The 20,385-nt window shown below is 40.9% G+C and overlaps 1 protein-coding gene across 1 annotated transcript in view; it reads left to right on the forward strand.

The window, feature by feature from the left end:
- Nucleotides 1–18,560, forward strand: part of LOC148009886 (uncharacterized) — a 36,281-nt gene extending 17,721 nt beyond the window's left edge. Inside the window, exons 2-7 of the mRNA XM_087672329.1 lie at nt 13,405–13,534; nt 13,621–13,766; nt 16,298–16,436; nt 16,542–16,656; nt 16,857–17,004; nt 17,828–18,560. Coding sequence (XP_087528455.1) covers nt 13,405–13,534; nt 13,621–13,766; nt 16,298–16,436; nt 16,542–16,656; nt 16,857–17,004; nt 17,828–18,127 — 978 coding nt within the window. The 3' untranslated portion in view covers nt 18,128–18,560. The remainder of the gene's footprint in view (nt 1–13,404; nt 13,535–13,620; nt 13,767–16,297; nt 16,437–16,541; nt 16,657–16,856; nt 17,005–17,827) is intronic.
- The last annotated feature ends 1,825 nt before the right edge of the window (nt 18,561–20,385 follow it).

The raw sequence follows: 20,385 nt of genomic DNA on the forward strand, positions 1-20,385 counted from the left end.
TAATTTTTACAGAAATTTAGGTTTACAGCAGAGATCGCTCTGCTATCCACCAAATTTGGTTGAGATCTACTCAAAATGGCTGAGAAATGGTTTGATCTCCTAAGAATGGGTTGGAAAAGGTGAGAGAAAGCCAAGATAAGAGAGAAATCTGATTTTCTTCTCAAGAAAACCCTAAATTCTGCCTGCTGCATGCTCCAGCCTGCATTCAATGCAGTCATCTACTGCCAGACATCTCCAAAATGCTATCATCTGATTAGCAATGCTGTTGCCAGCCCTTGGAAAGTGATTCCTTGCTGTCCCCTACTTGCTGAGGCTCCTAGATGGTTGTCTTCTTTGCAGGAAATTGCTGTTCTCTTATTAGAAAATGGACCAACAACTCTCTCTCTCTCTCTCTCCCCCCCAAGCTATAAACTGATTGAATGGCTGAGACCTAGCCCCCACAAGTGTTTTTTCAGTTTGCATGGGTATTTTTGCCAAGTGGCAGTCTTTTAAACCCATTTTTCAGCATTATCCAGCCATTTAATTAATTTTTCAAAATTAAATAATTCTGAAAATTCATTTTATCCATTTTGACCTTGCCCAAAATTAAATGTGCCTATCCATAATTAAATTGGCTAGGCAATGTGGAGTGGTCCCCAACTTCTATTGACCCTTAGACTAGCATTAATGCTAGTCCCTAGTGTCAACACCAACACTTATTGGCCGAATAACTGTCCTAGGTTCAAAACTGTCACCAACTGACCCCCAAAGCCCAACTGGCATAACTTATCACAACTGTTGACTTTGACACCCACTGACCCTCGGGTCCTTGGCTTGTTACCATGAAATAATTGTCATGTGCTAAATAACCTTGCACATTTGATTTATAACTTAATCAAATGTTATCAACAAGATTAAAGCATCTCAAAATTTTACGTCCTCGTGACAGCACCACTTGGAATAGAAGGTGTAGAGAACCTAAAAGCTGTGGATGTTTGATGCAAAACCTTGTGGGGTCTAATATGCAAAGGTGAAAGATGTGAACAATAATGGTGATGCAGTGGAAGATGTGGGTAGGATGGGTGGGTTTGTAAATTGTGATGTTACATTGAATATATTTTGATGAGATGAAGGAAATTGAAATGATGGTGAAGATATTGAATGCAAAGAAGATAATTCACCAAACTCATTTAGACCGTTAGAAGCATAATGAAAAGAATAAAGAAAAGAAGTAGAGTTACGAGATGTGTGTCGTACTCTGACAGATCTCGAATGTCATGAGGATGTGAAAGTTTATTGCTTTGCCTAGGGTTTGATTAAAAGTTAATCAAGTGTGCTAATGTGACATGGACATGTCAGGTGTGAGTTTATTATTTCGCAATGTGGGATCCGGGACCCCAAAATATTAGTTGTTACTAAAGGCAAAAGTTGTAATTAGTTATGTCTAATAGGTATTAGGTGGTATTCGGTGTCAAATTTTGGCCTAGACCAATTTATTAGCCACTAATGTCAGTGGGGTGACATTAAAGCCTAGGCATTAATTAATTAGTTAATGTCGGCTAATAACTGCTCTAAGATACTTGGAAGAAAAATTGGCCTAGCCAATGCAATTATTGGTTGGTGGAATTATTTTTTTGGGCACTAGTAATATTTTGAAAATTAATTTAATAAGCAATGGGATAAAAAGGCTGTCACTTGGCAAAACTTGTCCATGGGAGTGGAAAAAACGTTTTTTTTGGGGCTATGGAAAGTGTATTCTAGCCATTATGAAAGAGGAAGATGTAAGAGAGTAAAGAGATGCTGCTGTTGTGATTTGCAGCCATTACGGACTAGTCCTACAGCAAGTGACAACAATTTCGAGCCCTCTAGGAGTAACTGACAACAACTTGGGGTTCTTTTGGTGTAGGTGATAGCATAAGGAGGGGGCAATGGTCTTTCTGGTGGTCTACAGCAAGCGACAACAATTTCGAGCCCTCTAGGCGCAACTGGCAGTAGCCTAGGGTCCTTTTGGTATAGGTGAGAGCATAAGGAGGGGACAATGGTCTTTTTAGTGGTCCTAAGCTGTAGGTGAGAGCTTACATGGTTGTTTGAGTAGGGCAATAGCTGTTTTTCAGTCTTTCTCGTGATGGAACTCTGAAATTTCTCTCTCTACAACATTCTCTCATCCTACAGCCATCTCTCAAGTTATCTCAGTAAAACCCAGCCATTTAAGTCATTAAAGGTGGAGATGTTAGAAAATCTCTGATGTAAACCCTAATTTATAGCAAAAATTAGGGTTTGACAATCATCATGGCATGCGTGCTTAGAATTAAAGGCCTAGGACTCGAATTCGAGCAACTAAAATTGAGAATTTTTAGAGAGATTCAAGAGGCCAACCAGCCCATATCAAATTTGGTGCTATTGTCTTTCAAGGAGCAAGGTGTAAGTCAATCCCTAAGCAAACCAAGGGCCAAATTGGTTTGAAGGCTCATTGGTTAGTTTTGACAACTAGAGGCGCTTGGATTAGCTGGGGGCCAACATGCTGTCTATTGTCCAAGATTAAAGTGGTAAAATGTGTGTTTTCAGTTTATGTGAACACTCAATTTTATGTTTGCCATAATTGTTGATTAATCAAGTCATTACCATCCTTTCCAAGGAGGAAGGCTGGTTATAATGAATCGCAGCAAGGCAACCTCCATCAATGTTTGGTAGCAGCAGCAAATGCAACACTAGGCAATTGGATCAATGTCAGACAAGTAGAAGAGAGAGAAAAACAGCAACAAACACAAGCACAAAAGATATTAGATTGTTAGGGTGACAATAGCTAGGGGCCAAAAGCAAATTCCGGGTAATGGTTACATGGCAGGTGGCAATTGCATAAACAAAACATAGCCTGGATGATGATATAGCAATGGGTCGTGGACAGCAAACACAGCCTTTTGTGGGTTGGCAGGCAGTAAACGCAAGGTCTCGGCGATGGTGGAGAGTAGGCAATAGCTGAATGAAGAGCAAATTGTGTGTAGATTGTTGGAAATAGACGCCAAATGGTGGTAGACAATGTGAGGCAGCTTCTGTTGAGATGTCCCCCACAAAGGAGGTGTGGGGAGTGAAGCTTTGGCACTTGTAATCTTCAAAAACGAGATTATTTGAATGGGAAAGCAGCTTGTCTATTTATAGAAAGTTTAGGGCCTCCTAAAGTAGGGTTTGCATGTGGGACACTGAAACACTCTAGGATCGCGTTTATTTTAAAGAAAAGGTTTAAATTCATTAATTTTATTTGAGTTTTGGGTTTGTTTAATGAAAGCTAATGCATTTTTAACGCAACACCGGTTGCATGCGCATTCTTTGGCAGAGTGCAGCGAATGCAAAAGCGTATGATCGGAATGAAATAAAATGAATATGGAGAGAAGAGGGAGAGAGAAAAGTGTTAGAGATCATAGCCTGTTTAGAGGGCAGGCCTGCACAGTCGGACCAGCAGGCTGCTGCACAGTCGGACTGTGCAGTCGGACTGCCACGTGGCAGTCCGACTGCCTGCAGCCGATTTATTCCAGGCTGTGCCCTATTTCTGGCGCCCCAGTTCGTGGCTGTTTTCGACTATTTATAGTCGACGTCTCCAGCAGTCTGGCCATTCTTCTCTGTCGCAGATTACAGACCGGTGCCGTGCAGATTTCTGTCTCTGTTCACAGATTTCAGACAGCAGACAGTGCAGACTGCAGTAGACTTCGAGGTGGACAGCAGGTCGCATCGTCGAGGTGGAGACACGCAGTCCAGTGCACTGTGCCCGTGTATATCTTTGTATTCAGCATTCTTTATACAGCAGATCTTCATTGTACACTGTCTCTTTCTCTCCCTTTTCTCTCTGCGTTCTCTCTCTCTCAGTCCTACGCTTCCGCACCGCTGCACTCTGACAAAAAGAGACAATATAACTCAGAAATTTGGAGTGAATAAATGTGGAAATAAAGAAGACATATGTACATGGATTGTTGAACGTACTTTGTGAGGCGATCTCTCTCCCACCTGGAAAACCAAAAAGTGGAGACTATTGGAGGCTGGCCAGCCTACAATTAGGCAAGATAAAAACACAATAAAATAGTTAAGGTAATAAAATAATGTTGCTCCAAAATGCCTATGCCAGACACATATTGTTGTTAGGAGATGAAAATCCCCCTTAGAGTTTGCCAAATTTGATGACCTAGAAATAAGTGGAGAAGACCCATATTCGTCATCTTGAACATCTTGTAATAGTGCCTCCTTTGTTTGCTTGACTTGTTGGGTATGGTTACTTGTCAAAATGAGATCATCCACATAAAGCATGAACAACACATGCCCTTCAGTTGAGGTGTGGACATACAATTGGTGATCAACAGAAGAATGCTAATACCCTAACTTTCCTTGAAGAAATGAGTCTATCTTCTTGTTCCAATCACGTGGAGCCTATTTGAGTTGAAAAGGGCCTTCTTTAACCTGTGCACTTAGCCATTGAATGAGGAAAAGCCAAGAGGTTGCTCAACATAAATCTCCTCCTTCAAATCTCCATTAAGGAATGTAAATTTCATTTTAAGTTGATAAACCGGTCATCTTCTATGGCTGGCTAAGGCAAGAGTGGCCCTAATGGTAGCCATCCAAGTTATAGGTGAAAAGGTATCATGGAAATCCACTCTTGGCCTTTGCGCGAATCCTGTAGCAATGAGCCACACCTTGTGCCTTTCTAGAGTGCCATCACTATGGTACTTTGTCTCAAAGATCTACTTGATTCCAATCACCTTTTGAATGGGCCGAGGCACAAGACCTCAATTGCTGTTTCATTCAATCACATCCAACTCCTACTCCTTAGCCTTTTTCCAATGTTGAGATTGCAAAGCCACCTATATGGAGGTGGGTTCCCTATCTTGTATGGTTCAAGACATCAAATAATAGTTAGTACAAACAAGCTTGGTGGAGTGTGCTTGGTTTCTACAAGATTGCTGTGGCCATTCTTGTTAGCAATTATGTTTGTCATGCCTTGTCATCTCTTGTCTGTGAGCCTCAATTTGAGTTAGATGAGGACTTTAAGAGCTCTGACCTATCGATCACTTGTTTTGACGGAGGACGTAGCTCATTCTAGATCTCTCAGTTTATTGCATTTTCTCCTCAAGTTGGGATTTTATGTGCATTTCTTGGGGTAGTTTCTGCATTCTTCAGCTTGCCTCACTTACTGGACATTGTCCACCCTTTTCGGGATTTTTTTGAGCATTTATGGCATTTTTACTAGCATTAAATACTGGTCAGACATATTTCTAGTGTAGGTTTCTTTTCTTCTTTTTTTTGCAAATTCTCTCTCTCTTCCTATGTATTCGAGTTCCTTCTTCCGTTGCACACTCTCACATATGGTGTGAATCACATCTCTATATGGCTTGCCACGAATGCAAGACACACATGGCGGATGGCTCATCCCAATCTTCGGCAATCCACGCACAAGCCGACCGTGAGCTGCTTTCCGAAGATACTCGTAGTTGAGATGGCCAAACGGACCATGCCATAGCTTGGACTAAGTTCGTGAAGAGAGAAGAAGAGAAGTAAAGGTTGATGAAGTTCACAACTGGTAGACTCCATTCTCCTCATGACCTGCACAAAGAACTTGTCGAGAATCTCCATTGAGAATTCGGCAAGAGTCCTTATCAAACTTGACCCTAAGGTGAAGAGCACAAATCTTGCTCACTGAAAGTAGGCGATAACCTAAACTTGGCACATAGAGAACTTATGAAGTGTGGGCACCACCGTGTCCATTCAGAATGTGCTACATATTATCTTTGCCTTTGATAAGGACCGAAGAGTTGTCACTTATGAGAATTTTCCCATGCATCGAATGCATACAAGCAATACTGTCTATGAAAGGAGTTGTGTGGCGGGAAGTGCCACTATCCACAATCCACTCACAAGGCTAGGGGGCCAGCATTGGTGCATCAGAGGTCGTTAAAGGAGCATCCTTGATCACTTCCAAATGAGGAAAGGTGGCTGATGAAGGAGCATGCACTGCTCTCGAGTCCTCCATGGTTTCCCCCCCCTTGGTATCCTTGTCCTTGTCAAGGCAATCCTCCTTCCAATGACGTGTCTTGCTAGAAATGTGATAAGTAGACTCCTTGGCTTTATCTTGCTTGGTCTTCTCGTCCTTCTTGTTGTTGTTGTCCTTTCCTTTCTATTGGGAAGACTGTCTTGTCTATGCCTCCGAATTAGGAGCATTTTGACCTTTGAGTTGTCTCTCTTAATCTATGATCATTGGAACCAACTCCTTCCACTTGAGGGTATTTGTTCGCCTTGAAGCAATCAAGGCGGAATGGAATGCACCAAATTGGGGTGGTAACTACAAAAGAAGAGTTACTGCCATTTTCTTTGAGGTAATTGCCTGCCTTGCATTCTAGACTTGCATTTGTAATTGCTGAAGCTTATTGACATGCTCCCACATGGAAGCGGACTTAGACAAGTCCAGTATCCACATTTGACCCTGTAGAGACATTGCTTCATCACAGTCATCCGATTGTACAATCGGTCTAATTCTAGTCATATATCTTGAGCAACAGTCAAATGCCCAATGTGAGCTATCATGGTTGAAATGCAAGAGAGAAATAGGAAGGAGCGGATGCAGGCATTTAGTTTGTCCCAATGTGCCTGTACCTTCACCAACTCAGCTTTCTTATCAATTGAAAGGTTGGAGGCATCACGGGCTGTAGAATGGTCTATGGCCTTGGTCACAAGCTCCGTCAAATCATAGGACTCCAAGATTGCAAGCATCATTACCCACCAAATGTAGTAATTCTCCTCATTGAGTTTTTGATTGGAAGGAAGAGTCGATAACACGGGCACCATATGGTCCATAATAGCATAAAACTCCACATCGATCTTGGAAGACATTGTCACTTGAATAACTTGCGTGAAAACAAGGGTAGCCCCCTTTGACTCCAAAAACACAGCTTGCTAGGGATTCCTCCACTCATCACGTACCTATTTCAACTGCTGGAGCAATGAAAATGCAAAATCTGCACCAAAAGGCTGTGAACAAAGCCTTTTCTCCTTCATGAACAGCAAAAACCTGCAAAAAATAGCAACTTCACTCCTTTACCGCGCTTCACTTGCTCGCTTCAGCCTTATGTCGATGGGCAGCCCTTTTGCTCACCCTCCAACATGGAAAACACAAACTTTTGTTGCGCTGAAATTTTCTATTTAGGTCTGCCTATGATCAATCAGCCCTTCAATGCCACTCTAATACCATGTCAAAGTGCACTATCTCCGCAAGGCGATCTCTCTCCCACTTGAAAACCAAAAAGTGGAGGTGATCGGAGGTTGGCCAGCCTATAATTAGTTAGGTTAAAAAAAAATTCAGGTTGGCCAGTTCAAATTGGCCAATTGCTGCAAATAAGCAATCCCAGCAACAAATAATATTAAAATAATGCTGTGCCAAAACGCCTATGCCACGTGGCATATACATAGCTTGCGTGGCTAGCTTGACTGCCCAACAATGTTGGAAATCATTAAACAACCGCAAAATACTGTCCAACCTATATCTAGGAAATGCATAACTGTGCCTAAGAGCGCCAATTGTACAACAATACACAACCAATACCTGTCCATGGGATGAATAAATCTCTAACATTCTCATCATGTAACATTATTATTTGCATCTCATTGTGCAAACTATGTGCAAACTACCCTTGAGCGGATCTAGAGCTATTTCTACTGGCAGTTCTTTTACCACATTACCACCAACCCTTCATACGTCTTCTCCCTTGTACTTCGTCACCGACATCCACGAGTGGTTAGGATAGCTGTTCTGTTTTGTGATGTATTGGATTTGGCCATACCTTTTCATTCTTCCCCTAGGCACAATACTTAATAGGCCACAAACCATATCTCCAAAAAAAAAAGATGGCTTTGCCTTGTCCTAAGAACAACAAAAATGATGATTTCAAGAGAGCTATAAATAGGCATAATCAGCCAAATCTGGCTGACCTGCTCTAATAGGGGCCAAAAATGCTGTCCAACTGATCAACATGAGTAAAAGAATCAAGAAAATGCAGATTACCATAATATATGCTGGTCGCCACATCTTGGCCAGTGTGAATATCGGAGCTCCTAATATCCCCGCATGACTCAAATTGAGGCTCACAGGCAGGAGATTATTTGTGCATGACACGCATTACTACTAACATCATGATTTGTGCTTGACATGCATTATTGCTAACATCATCATCAGCCTTTGAGTTTGTGTTTCAGCTTATCATGGAATTATCAGCATTAAGGTCAGGGTCTCCAGGTTTTCACAACTCTTTTTGGGAGAATAAATTTATGAAAAAGTAGCCCTTAGATGATAGAAATTTGAAAAATAAATTGCATGTTGAGATTTTGTAATTGAGCCGCTTCTATTAATGGTGCATATTTGAGATAATGTAATTGAAGGTTCTTTAATTTAATATTTGGCCTTCGAAATTGTGTGTCTTCTCGAACTTGGCTCAAATAACCGAGTTGGAAAACTAAGTTTGTAAAAGATGAAAAACAATTGCATGTGGATACTTTTTAGGTAAAAAATTTGGTGGACGACTTAGTCACAAATTTAGATTTATGCATCATCTATGATTAGGATTTTCCTTGGATGTAATCAGAAGCCATAATCTTGTGTCAAGCAAGAAAATTTTAGGCAAGGTACATATCTCAAAGACGACACAAAAGAAAAGTGTCAAGTCATGTTTCGTACAAGGTAACCTTGAAACATTTCACCCTGAAACGCTTCACATTAGGGAAAGTTCCAAGAAAAATGCCAAGTGTAATGGTTGAATATGTGAGAGTGCGTGATGGAAGAAGGAACACAAACATAGAGGAAGAGAGAGAGACAATCTGCAAGAAAAGAAGAAAAGAAACCTGCATTGAACAAGGAACAAATGCTGAATACAGCAAAAGGACTGATCAGTCCTTACATGCAGCCCACAGTGTCAGTGAGGGCACCAAATCAGGCTGATGATGACAGCATCACTGGATATAGAGTAAGATGACAGAGTTGGAGTGTGCACCTACCAAGGAAGGAGGGAAGGTGATAATATATATGTGACAGCCAAGTGGGAAATGGTTATAAATAGCCAGATATTCCAAAACTGGCCAACCAGCATTTAATACCCATCCAACCAGCATTTAATGCTGGTTAAAATGCCAAAAATGCTCAAAAAAATCTTAAAAAGGATGGACAATGTTCGTAGGTGAGGGAGGTTAAAGAATGCAGAAATTGCCCTGGGAAATGCACATAAAATCCTGACTAGAGGAGAAAATGCACTGAAATGCAATAAATTGAGGGCTTTGGAATGAGCTATCTCCTTCGTCAAAACAAGTGATAGATAGGTCAGAGCTCCTAAAGTCCTTGTCTGACTCAAATTGAGGCTCACAGACAGGAGATGACAAAGCATGACAAGCATGATTGTTGACATCCCCTTTGAGATCTTGGATGTGGCGGAAGGCCAAGGGAGACATAGATCGTGGGGTGGCAAGAGGAATGCTAATGTTGATGAAGATTGCGGATGAAGAAGCTCCTCACGATTCTGGAAAACTCCCTTTGAAACAATAGGGGCTAGAAAATCCACAGCCACATCACTGAGATTGTCCCCCTTTGAAAGGGATGGGGTTACAAGGGAACCATTGGAGGAGAGGGTGGGGAATGAGAAGAAACCTGTGGAAAAGATGGTGCACATGCGGTAATGGATGTAGCAATAGACAATTGCCTCGGAGGACCCTGTATCAGAGAAGGGGAATGGAGCCTATAAAGACCGCTCTCTGCCAACTTGTCGTGATAAAAGCCCCTTGTGGTAGAATCCTCAATACAAATGGCCTACTCGGTGAAGACAACTTGGGTACCAAGCCTAGTAAGGCTATAAACTGAGAGGAGTGGAAAGCCCAAATCTGGAATCATAAAGGGCATGTGAAAGGGAGCTCGATGCATGGTTAGAAAATAAAGGCAAAGTGCCAACACCACAAATAGACACCGAAACAATGCCACCAACAGTGATTGAACCCTTAGAAGTGCATAGATCTTGCAACAAATCACCTCGTGGAGTCATATGACTAGAGGCTCCACTATCAACCAACCAAGGCCTCGTAGAAGACAAGGCAACCACTGAAGAAGGCTCCTCAACAATATGAAGGAACATTGACTCATGGGTAATCGTTGGAGTACAGGTAGAAGGCTCGGATGTGCTGGCTCCATTCTTCTCTTTCGGGCAAAGATGAGGGTACTTCTTCCAACATTTCTCTCTAGATGTATCCCTTCCCACAATATTTGCATTTAGGCTTCTCCAAGTCGGAGTCAGAGCATGAAGAGCTCTCTTGTTGTTTATCCTTTGACTTTCCTTTCTTATTTTTCCCCCCTCCCAAACCTACAACAAAACCTTTATGGAGGTGGATCCATTGGCTATCTCTTTGGTGTGCTTCTTATGCTCCAAAACAAGCGGGGCAAGCTCCTCCCATAGAAGCTTCTCACGGGTCCTTGATGTAAGAAGGCTGGTGTAGAAGACATCAAACCGGGGAGGTGGCAACTGAGTCAAAAGAATCATGGCCATATCCTCTAAAGAGATCATCCTGTCAAGGGATGCAATTTCATCCCTTATATCCTCCAACTTGTTGATATGATCCTTCATGGAAGGAGAGTCATCAACAACGAGCGTCCGTAACTTTTTCTCGAGAGTAATAGGGTGGGACCTGGGTAGCAAACTCCCAAAGATCGAAGGTATCAAGGATACACTCCACCTTGCACAACCAAAGCGAGTAGATGGAACCATCAAGCTGGTCTTCTTTGGGCAAAGTAGGAAGGATGAGCACCTGTATAAAGAGTGCCATGAAAGGCATATGAAGGCTAGCAGAACAGGGCCTTTTGTGAAACATGGAGAGAATGGGGAGGAGAGGGATCTCGTAAAAATGGGCTAGGTGACCTTCGGTCGTCATGTGAACTAGCACGAAAATCTCTCGATCTCTCAGAGGAAGGAGTAGAGACCTCATCCTTTGAGTCAACAAATAATTGGTGATAAGACATCTTCGATATCCTAGAAGACACCCACAAGAAATTTGTGTTTTGGCAGTAGATAGCTCCGAAACAAGAGGAAACGGCTACAGGATGACAAGGAAGTCGATATACAGGATCCACTTGGGGAAGATTTACTGTCGCCTACACAAGTACTATGTGCGTTTGCTAAGGAGAGTTGTTGCCTAACCAAGGAACATTGCGTTTGTAGTAGAAGACTGTTGCTTGACTGAGGAAGCTTGTCACCTCCAGCAGGAGAGGAAGTGGATAGCAAAACGGGTACCTAGCACAAGAAAAGAAGACGCCTCAGAGTAGAAAGCTGTGTTTTCAACAAAACGCTGATGTGGCAAGGCCGCTTGGTAGTCTGGGGTGGTCTTCTCCACGAGAAGTCAGCTCTGTGTCTCTCCTAGGCAATGATACCATGCTCTGATACCATGTGAGAGTGCACAACGGAAGAGGGAACACAAACATAGAGGAAGAGAGAGAGACAATCTGCAAGAAAAGAAACCTGCACTGAACAAGGAACAAATGCCAAATACAGGAAGAGGACTGATTAGTCTTGCACGCAGTTTCACAGTGTCAGTGAGGGCACCGGATCAAGCTGATGATGATGGCAGCATTGGAGATAGAGAAAGATGATGGAGTTGGAGCGTGCACTTGCTGCCAAGGAAGGAGGGAAGATGATAATATATATGTGATTGCCAAGTGGGATATCGCTATAAATAGCCAAATATCCCAAAAACTGGCCGACCTGAAATCTAGGGCCAAAAATATGGCTAATCAGCATTTAATGCTGGTAAAAATGCGAGAAATGCTCAGAAAAATCCCAAAAAGGGTGGACAATGTCTAGCAGGTTAAAGAATGCAGAAATTGCCTTGGGAAATGCACATAAAATACCAACTAGAGGAGAAAATGCACTGAAATGCAATAAACTAAGTGCTCTAGAATGAGCTACCTCCTCTGTTAGAACAAGTGATTGACAGGTCAGAGCTCCTAAAGTCCTCATTTGACTCAGATTGAGGCTCACAGGTAGGAGATAACAAAGCATGACTGTTAACAGAATAATACATGTGAGAGAGTTGTTTTGATAAACAATGAGTTTCAACTTATGCATGTATACCATGCAAATCCTTCATGTCAACAAATGATGTCTTTTTTTGGGTACACGATCAATAAAAATTGTATCCTGTAAACGCAGTGTCCAAAAACCCTTAAAAAAGCAAGAAAAAACCATTTTTTCCCATTTAAAAATCATGTGTTGGTCAGCAGTTTCACTTAGGGTGTTTTGTGTTTCAGTGAAATGTTTCAGCTGTTTCAGCCATTTGCATTTCAGTGCCAGTGAAATACGGTTCACGCTTACCATGGTTTCATACGAATGCATGTGCATGTGCCGGGAAAGTACAATGAAGATTAGAATTTTCCCATCTGTGTTATAACTGTCTCATGATCTAGGTCCAATTGTTGTGTCCGTAATATTGGGTATTTCAATGGTACTGTGCATTGAACCGAATGTAATGAATGCCATTCATCACTTAAGATGTAATCTTTTAGAACATTCTTGAGTCTCTGTCCTGATCCCTTGGCCATTGGATCCTTTATATCATTCTTCGGATCCTGTTTTGATCTCCAAGGTCATTCTTGGGATTCATCATATGTCCTAGCAAGTAGGCTATGATGCATTCACATTCCATCACATCCCTCACAGGAGTCTGTCATAAATAACTAATTTTTCTTCACTTAAGACGTAATCTTTTAGAACATTCTTGAGTCGCTGTCCTGATCCCTTGGCCATTGGATCCTTTATACCAGTCTTCGGATCTTGTTTTGATCTCCGAGGTCATTTTCAGGATTCATCATATGTCCTAGCAAGTAGGCTATGATGCATTCACAATCCATGACATCCCTCACAGGAATCTGTCGTAAATAATTAATAAGAAAGATTTGAATTGACACGTTAATATTTTAAACAGTTCTTTATAGGGTGCTGATAAACTAGGACATTGCAAATGTTGATTTTTTGTTTTAAGCTCCATTTGCCAGGGAATTGCTCACAATGTTTGCATCCAATTCTTTGCTATTATTTAGTCCCTGGGTTTTGTACTGTGCTTTATACTTTTAAAGAAGTCTGAAGTTCTAAAATTGGTGTGAGATACTAGTTCTAGCATATCGGTAAGAATGGAAAGGGAATGTGCTTGATTTTCTGGTTATTATCCTTCATTTGTTGACTTTTGTGTTTTGAAAGAAATGATGAAGGTGCAGCAAAATTTTATGTGAACTTCTCAATATGATTAAAATACTGTTGCCATTTTGAAAGGCTTTCCCATAGTCATAAATTGTCATTAAATAAAGTTATCAATGTTCTTGGGAAAAAGAAAAATCCTAAATGTTGTCATAATTTCATATCGTCATTTTGAAAGGCTTTACCAGTGGAGGTAAAGAATGCTCAACAGAAGAGATTAGAAGACTTGAAGAAGCAAGCTGAACTCCATGCCCGTGTTGAACTTGAACGGAAGATGGCACTTCGATATCGGAAAGTTAAGTTCTTTGGTGAGTGCTAGTAAGTTGGCTATTCTTAATATTGTTTATACCACAAACGTGCATTGCAGATATGACTGCTTACTTTATGATCCTAGAGAGGAGGAAGATTGAACGAGCTATTCGAAGGTTAGAGAAGCTACAGAGGGCAGCCTCTGATAATCCTAGTGAAGAAACAACCAGGCAGACTGCAGACATAGCTCAGAAACTAGTGCAGCTTAAAGAAGATCTAGAGTATGTGCGTGTAAGTATCAGCACCACTCACATTTCTGAATAAAGTATTTGTGATATTAATTCCATGATGTTTTAGGTCTGAAATACTGAATGCAAAGTCATGCTTTTGACTTATAAATGCAAATGCACGCTTTTGATATAATTGAGCTTAGCAGAACTAATTTCACTTGTTAAGATAATCATGGCTTGTTCAAAGTTCTTAACAACAATAAAATCTATGGTTCATGTTGTTTGAAGCCTTAAACTACAGTAACTAGAAGTGGGAATCTGAAGTAGACATGGTATGGCAGGGACCTGAAAGGGGAAACACTGATGAAAGAGTAGGAAATATAGAAAGAAGGCTAGATATGACATTGTATGATGAAAAAGAAAATTTTTAGGTTGAATTATTTGCTCCATTATATCTATAAGATACCCTCAAACTGTAATTATCTTTGCATTTATTCAATGGATGATTTTGAGCAGCTTAGTCACAAAGGCACAGATGACTGCCTTGCTTGATGTTCCTTAAAGTGCATATTGGATGGCTTTGTTCCTGTTCTCAGATTGGGCCTGAGCTTAATTGATGGGTGGTACCCAAATGACCTATTTAACCACATGGTAAGGTAGGGAAGTTAGATAAGGACATGTCAAGGCTCCCCACCATGCGCAAGGTTTCTTCTTGTAGGTTCCCCTTTTTTAAAAGCACATATCAAGCAATGCCGAAGGATTTCAATGGCAACATGGATAGTACATATATTGCCTGCCCATTGTTTTTGTGACTCCTTGCTTCATAGAAACATGGGAGGGGGGGACGAACAGCCAAAAGCAAGGGACGAGGATAGTGGGTGGGATGGCCTCTCTCTCTATATAAAGACATATCTAAAATGTTAATATTTATCTGTCTATATAGTGCATGGAGTGTGTGTGTTTGTGCGCATGTGCAAGAAGGGTCATGCAGGTTAGTGTATGTGACAATGGTTGCACCAGAAGAGTAGAATTTATGTGTTTGAATGGCCATGTAAACACACCCCAGCTGTTTCCTGGTCATCCCCTTTTCCTATTCCTAGTGATGGGAGTCAGGACATGTCCCCTTGTCAAGGATGGGATAGGGACAACCTGCATCCCACCCTGCTCCAGCACTATTGGGGTAGTGTCCTGGAGACAGTTTCGTCTGGGGATGTCTTTTTGGCATCCCAGGGCTGTGGCACACCCATCCCTTGTTATTATGATATATTTTCCGAGTGGTGAAATGCTTTTGCATTTGAAACTAAAATTTGATCCATAGTGAATTTGACGTTCTTTGTGGCTATGGTTCAAAGCAGCCGATCAATCTTATGAATTTTAATGGCACTGGCTAAAAAGGAGTTGGCATGGAAGTACCTCTCTGCCTTAATGCATGATTAAAGTGTGCCCTACTTCAGCATTGTGGAGACAATTAGCTTCAATGTATATTCTCAAGTTTCACCTTGTGAATCTTAGTTGCTTGACTATTTGAGCACTTTCTCTACACTGCCTAGCCAATTTCAGCATGATCTATCGTCCAAGTGCCATATGACTCAAGTTCCACTTAATTTGTGAGATTGGGATTGTTTCTATTCAAGGTACATTATTAGCAATGTGGGTTTCCTAGATTATGCATGTCTATGGTTGCAATTGTGTCGATATTCCCATGCTCTTTTAAATTGTATCCATATCAGCAATTGCAGGTAAAGCAGCACTTAAGCAGTTTCACATTCTTTCCACATCAGCAACGTAAGGAAGAACACATAAGTGATCAAAGTTTTCTACTATTGTAAGCATTACCTGTTGTGATCAAGTAGGGAGCTTCCAGAAAGCAAGTCTGGCTCTTTGGATTACCCAGTTTATTTGCATTTTTCTCAAGTCATTTCAAGCTCAGGGGTATCCAAGAGTACATTGATTGTCATGGATGTGCCTGCATGTTTGGGCGAAGGTGCCTGCTACAAGTCTTTGGAAAAAGCCCCCCTTGTGGAAACAATGGCTCACTCGTCATTCTGCGCCTTGCATGTGTCCTCAATGCATATTCACATGCGGCTTACTATAGTTTAGATCCTTTAATACTCCTCACCTCACTTCAAGTTTGGAAGGAACTGTACTCACACCTTTCCTTTGACAAACACTTAAAAGCTAAGCCTTGCGTCACTGGATTACAAACAGAGCCTGACAATTTAAGTGGCTGCCTTTAATTCTCAGAAGCTCGCATTTGCAGACCCCCTCCTTGCAACTGCAAGTCAGTACCGAACTGACACAGAACTTTGCTTGTAACATGATGCTAGAGGTTTATGGTTTACCTTACTGCTTAAAGTAGTATGGCCCCTTCCATGTCCAATCGAAGGTTTCACCGTGTTTCAATCTGTCATTTAGTGTTCAAATCTTTTGCTGTGGCTCAATGTCTCTACCAGTAATATCCATTAAACAATAACTCCTATTTTTAAAATCTAACCAGATTCATCCTAGGCAGCTTTGTTTTTTTACCAGTGTTGAATCTGTGATTCTTTTCATGTGAACATCCTGTACCTTATCTATTGATAATTGCTGCAGTTTTTCCCTAAAACAGAGAAATATGTTTCTTTGTTTATGGGTGGAGATGATGAAAATGTCATTGAGAAACGGAACAAGTTGAGGGAGCAAATCAAGGCCAATCTTGCTGCTGCTGCAGCTTCAGGTGTGGAGCTGGAAGGTAAGAAGAGTATCCAGGAATAAAACTCTTGTTAAATGCTATTCATTAAATTGGTCAAGCATGCAGGGAGTTCCCTTCAACACTTTTCTTCTTTGGGCCCTGCAGAGACTGGAAGCGAGGATGATGGAGCAATGGACATGAGTGAAGATGATTTCTTTTTGGTTGGAAGCTCCAGTGATGATGCTGATGCAGACGATGAATGGACTGATAAAAGCTCCAGGTAAGAATTCTAAAGACATTTCACTGACAGAGTCTATACTGGGTTTTTTAAAAATAAGCATTCTTTTCTATTTGCTGTCAAAGTTGGGGTTTTGTTGGGGCTGCTAAGTATTGAAATACCTTTGACAATTTAGCACAAGTTGACTAGAAGATGTGAAAAAACAGTGATTTTATAAATAAGTTGGTCTTATTATTTTTCAGGCCAGGAGATGATCGGGATGACACATCACGAGAAGTGGCTCCCTTGAATCTGAGAGATGCTCTTCCAGACAAAAAGCAACATAGATTTCAAAGGTTATCAAATTTAGGCAAGGCTCCTATCCACAGGGGTGCTGAAGAAAAAACTCAGGTAATACTTCTTTCCTCTTATTCTGTTTGGTCTCATGTCTTGTCAAACGCTTCGCATGAAAGTTACTTGATGTCTGTAGGCAGCTAGGTGTGTGTGTGTGTTGTGGGCACTATATGCACATCCATGCTTGGAGTATGATGGGCTTGTAACATATGGTCCTTAAAGACTTTGATGTGATGTTGGAATGTGCTGCCTGAATGGCACTAGAAAGCTAGTGAACAGGCATATGCTTGTGATGATTGAGACGTGTGACTGACAAACTTCATAGACTAATTGCAAGGTATCTCATATGAAACAGCACATGGAACTGCCTGTATTATGCCTGCATGAAAATGATGCACTATGTTCCTCATGTGGCTGAGACACATTCCTCTTATTCAAAGAACTGTGAGGAACTGCTAACCACTTTGTCATGATCCATTCTTTGACCTCATTTTTGTTTGGTCTTATAGCTTTCAATTGCTTGATTTGAGCTTTCAAAAGTCTCAGGAGCTGTGATATGCCTGTTTAACAGTCACATGCTTGTGATGATTGAGAAACTTCATAAACGAATTGCAAGGCATCTCATATGAAACAGCACATGGCACTGCCTGTATTGTGCCTGCACGAAAATGATGCACTATGTTGCTCATGTGGCTGAGACACATTCCTCTTATTCAAAGAACTGTGAGGAACTGATAACCTCTTTATCAAGATCCACTGTTTGACCTCATTTTTGTTTGATCTTATAGCTTGCAATTGCTTGACTTGAGCCTTCAAAAGTCTCAGGAGCTGTGATATGCCTGTTTAAATGGCCCCTTGAATGTGCATTTTGTCTATGCAGAGGCAAAGCTCGGCAAGAATTTTAATGCCACCTCCTCAGCTACGAAGCCACCCATCATCAAGCAATAGTGGTGGTTTTCAGTCAAGAAGTCGCCTATCATCTAGTAATAGCTCTAAAATGGCCATCTCAGGTCCATCATCGAGTAACAGTATAGACATGGGAGTAACAGGAAACAATCCATCATCAAGCAATAGTTGGGATATTACCAAGGCAACAACTCCAACCATTGGCAGCTCCAACTCTGATGCACATCAGAAGCCACGGCGCAAGCGTACACGGCCAAAGAAAAAACGAAAGTAGATTCTGGTCTTGTCTTGGGAGCTGTGACCTGCACATGCCTTTTTTTAATGCATGGCAATAATGATTCCAGGGCACTGGATGCTTGATTTTACAGTTGCTATCCCTTTCCATTCCAGCACTGTCAGAAGTTAATGCTTGTTACATCAGACTGCGAAGAACTTTGAAATGGATATTTCCAGTCTTCAACTTTGCCCTCAACTCTACTATGCATACCTTCAAGCACACAACCTTCATTGTTCGGAGACATACCCTTGGTTCTATGCACATGCATACATGTGCCATGCCAGACTGAGAGGGGCAAGTAGGCCTTTTTTGTTATTACCTCTGCATATATAGGCTGTGAATCGGCACATATGTATACAGCTTGATATCCTTCAAGTGGGTTGAAAGCAATTTTAGTATAGTGTTTTGCAAATTTCATGGGGATTTTTGATATGGAGTAACTAGTGTTTTTTTGGATGGGATGATTAATCCCTGTTTTACTTTTTAAATCATTTTGTCATGCACAAGTTTTCCTTTGAAGTGGGGAAAAATCTGCTAGTCACGACGAGTGCTGTATTTGGAAATGTTGGAGTAGAAATCAAGATGGTATGTTGAAGAAGATAGGTGATGTGCAATAGTCATTCAATGTTAGCAGTTTTTGATGCTTGGTAGATATTGAAGTTTCTGATAACAAATTTGAGAGTTTCTTTAAACAGTCTTATGTTATCAGAAACTTCATTTTGTTAACGGGAACTTAGATTAAGGAAAACAAGTGATATGGAATTAGAGCATGTAGATTAGGGGGATGCTATTTAGCTGAAAAGTTGAAGTCTATTGGACATGGTTGTGTAACGCTCTTCTACCTTATTACGAGTGCAATTGCAAGAATTTGGTTACAATGTAAAGGCTTAGTGTGTTAGCCTAAAGACACACAAACAAGTGCCTTCATATCACTGTTACTTGCCAAAAATAAAGGAATTTGGAGGGGAGTCTTGTATTAAAGAAGCTTCTCTTCTTTTGTATACTTTTGTTTCAAGTAAAAATGTTAGAGAATGCTTCATGTACTATTGTTTGTAAATACTTAGTATTATGTCTATAAATCAGATATCCAATGTAGCTCCAAGTTCCTAATATGGATAGTTCACTGACATAGTTAGCATGTGTGTTCCCTAATACAAGCTTATCAACTTTCTCTTAGCACGAATCATGTTATAAGCAAAATTCCACTACCTCCCTTAGCAAGACATGCTAAGAGAGAGTTGATAAGCTTGTTTTAGCTAAAATCCAATTGGGCTTTTTATATATCCCATTGAGCCCATAGGAAAACGAAAAAGCTCAATGGGTCCTTGGGCCATGATGGACTATAACTCCTAATAACATGATGCATTAGGGGTGGTGTTTGTGCCTCTTTTTGATTATTCTTTCTAAGTATTCCCTTCCTCACACACACACACACACACACACACACACACACACACACATCTTATGTAGTGTATGTGGTAGGATAGGCCTATTGATTGGCATGTGTTGTAAATTTGGCGCATGCATGTCATGAGGTAGTCTTGTCCTATCACTTAGTGTGTGTGCATGTGTGTGTATACATGCATACATGTGTGTAATATGAGGGGTCATGACTAGCATGTGTTGTTTGGCATATGCATGTTATGAGGATTAATGAGACAATCCTCTCCTATTGCATACTATGTATATGTGTGTACTCTTTGCACACTTGCATGGTAGGGGGATTAACAAGATTGGCATGTGCTATACATATCATAAGACAATTCTCCTTAATCATGTATTACTTGTAATGCTTGACTTTTTGTATATGTATTGTGTTGTCACTCGTGGGATTTGTGGATTGGCATGTATCGTGTGTTCGACATATACATGTCATGATACTTGTCTCATGATGGGTCTATGTGTAAGGTTGAAAGAGGCTTGTTAACTAGACACTTGGCCAAGAATTCAATGAGTCTTTTGACAAGTATGTAACAATCATCTAGCGAGGTGTCATTTTTATTTGTGACACTCTCCCTTCTCCCTTGGATATGAAGGGATACTTGGATACTTGGTCTTGAATTTGGCTATAGTGTCTTGATGGGCTACACATGAATAAAGAAGTGTTGAGGATATTTAGTGGCATATTCAATTATACAATATCCTCATATGCTAATTGTTTTGTATTATGTGATGTGATAGGCATTTAGGTCATATACTTGGCTAGAGAATGTCCTCATCTATGTATAGTTTTTTTAATAATCCTATTATGTTTT

The sequence above is a fragment of the Lygodium microphyllum genome, chromosome 30, assembly GCF_053477565.2.
Source record: "Lygodium microphyllum isolate KBCC chromosome 30, Lygodium_microphyllum_v1.1.10, whole genome shotgun sequence".
In the NCBI taxonomy this organism is placed as follows: Eukaryota; Viridiplantae; Streptophyta; class Polypodiopsida; order Schizaeales; family Lygodiaceae; genus Lygodium; species Lygodium microphyllum.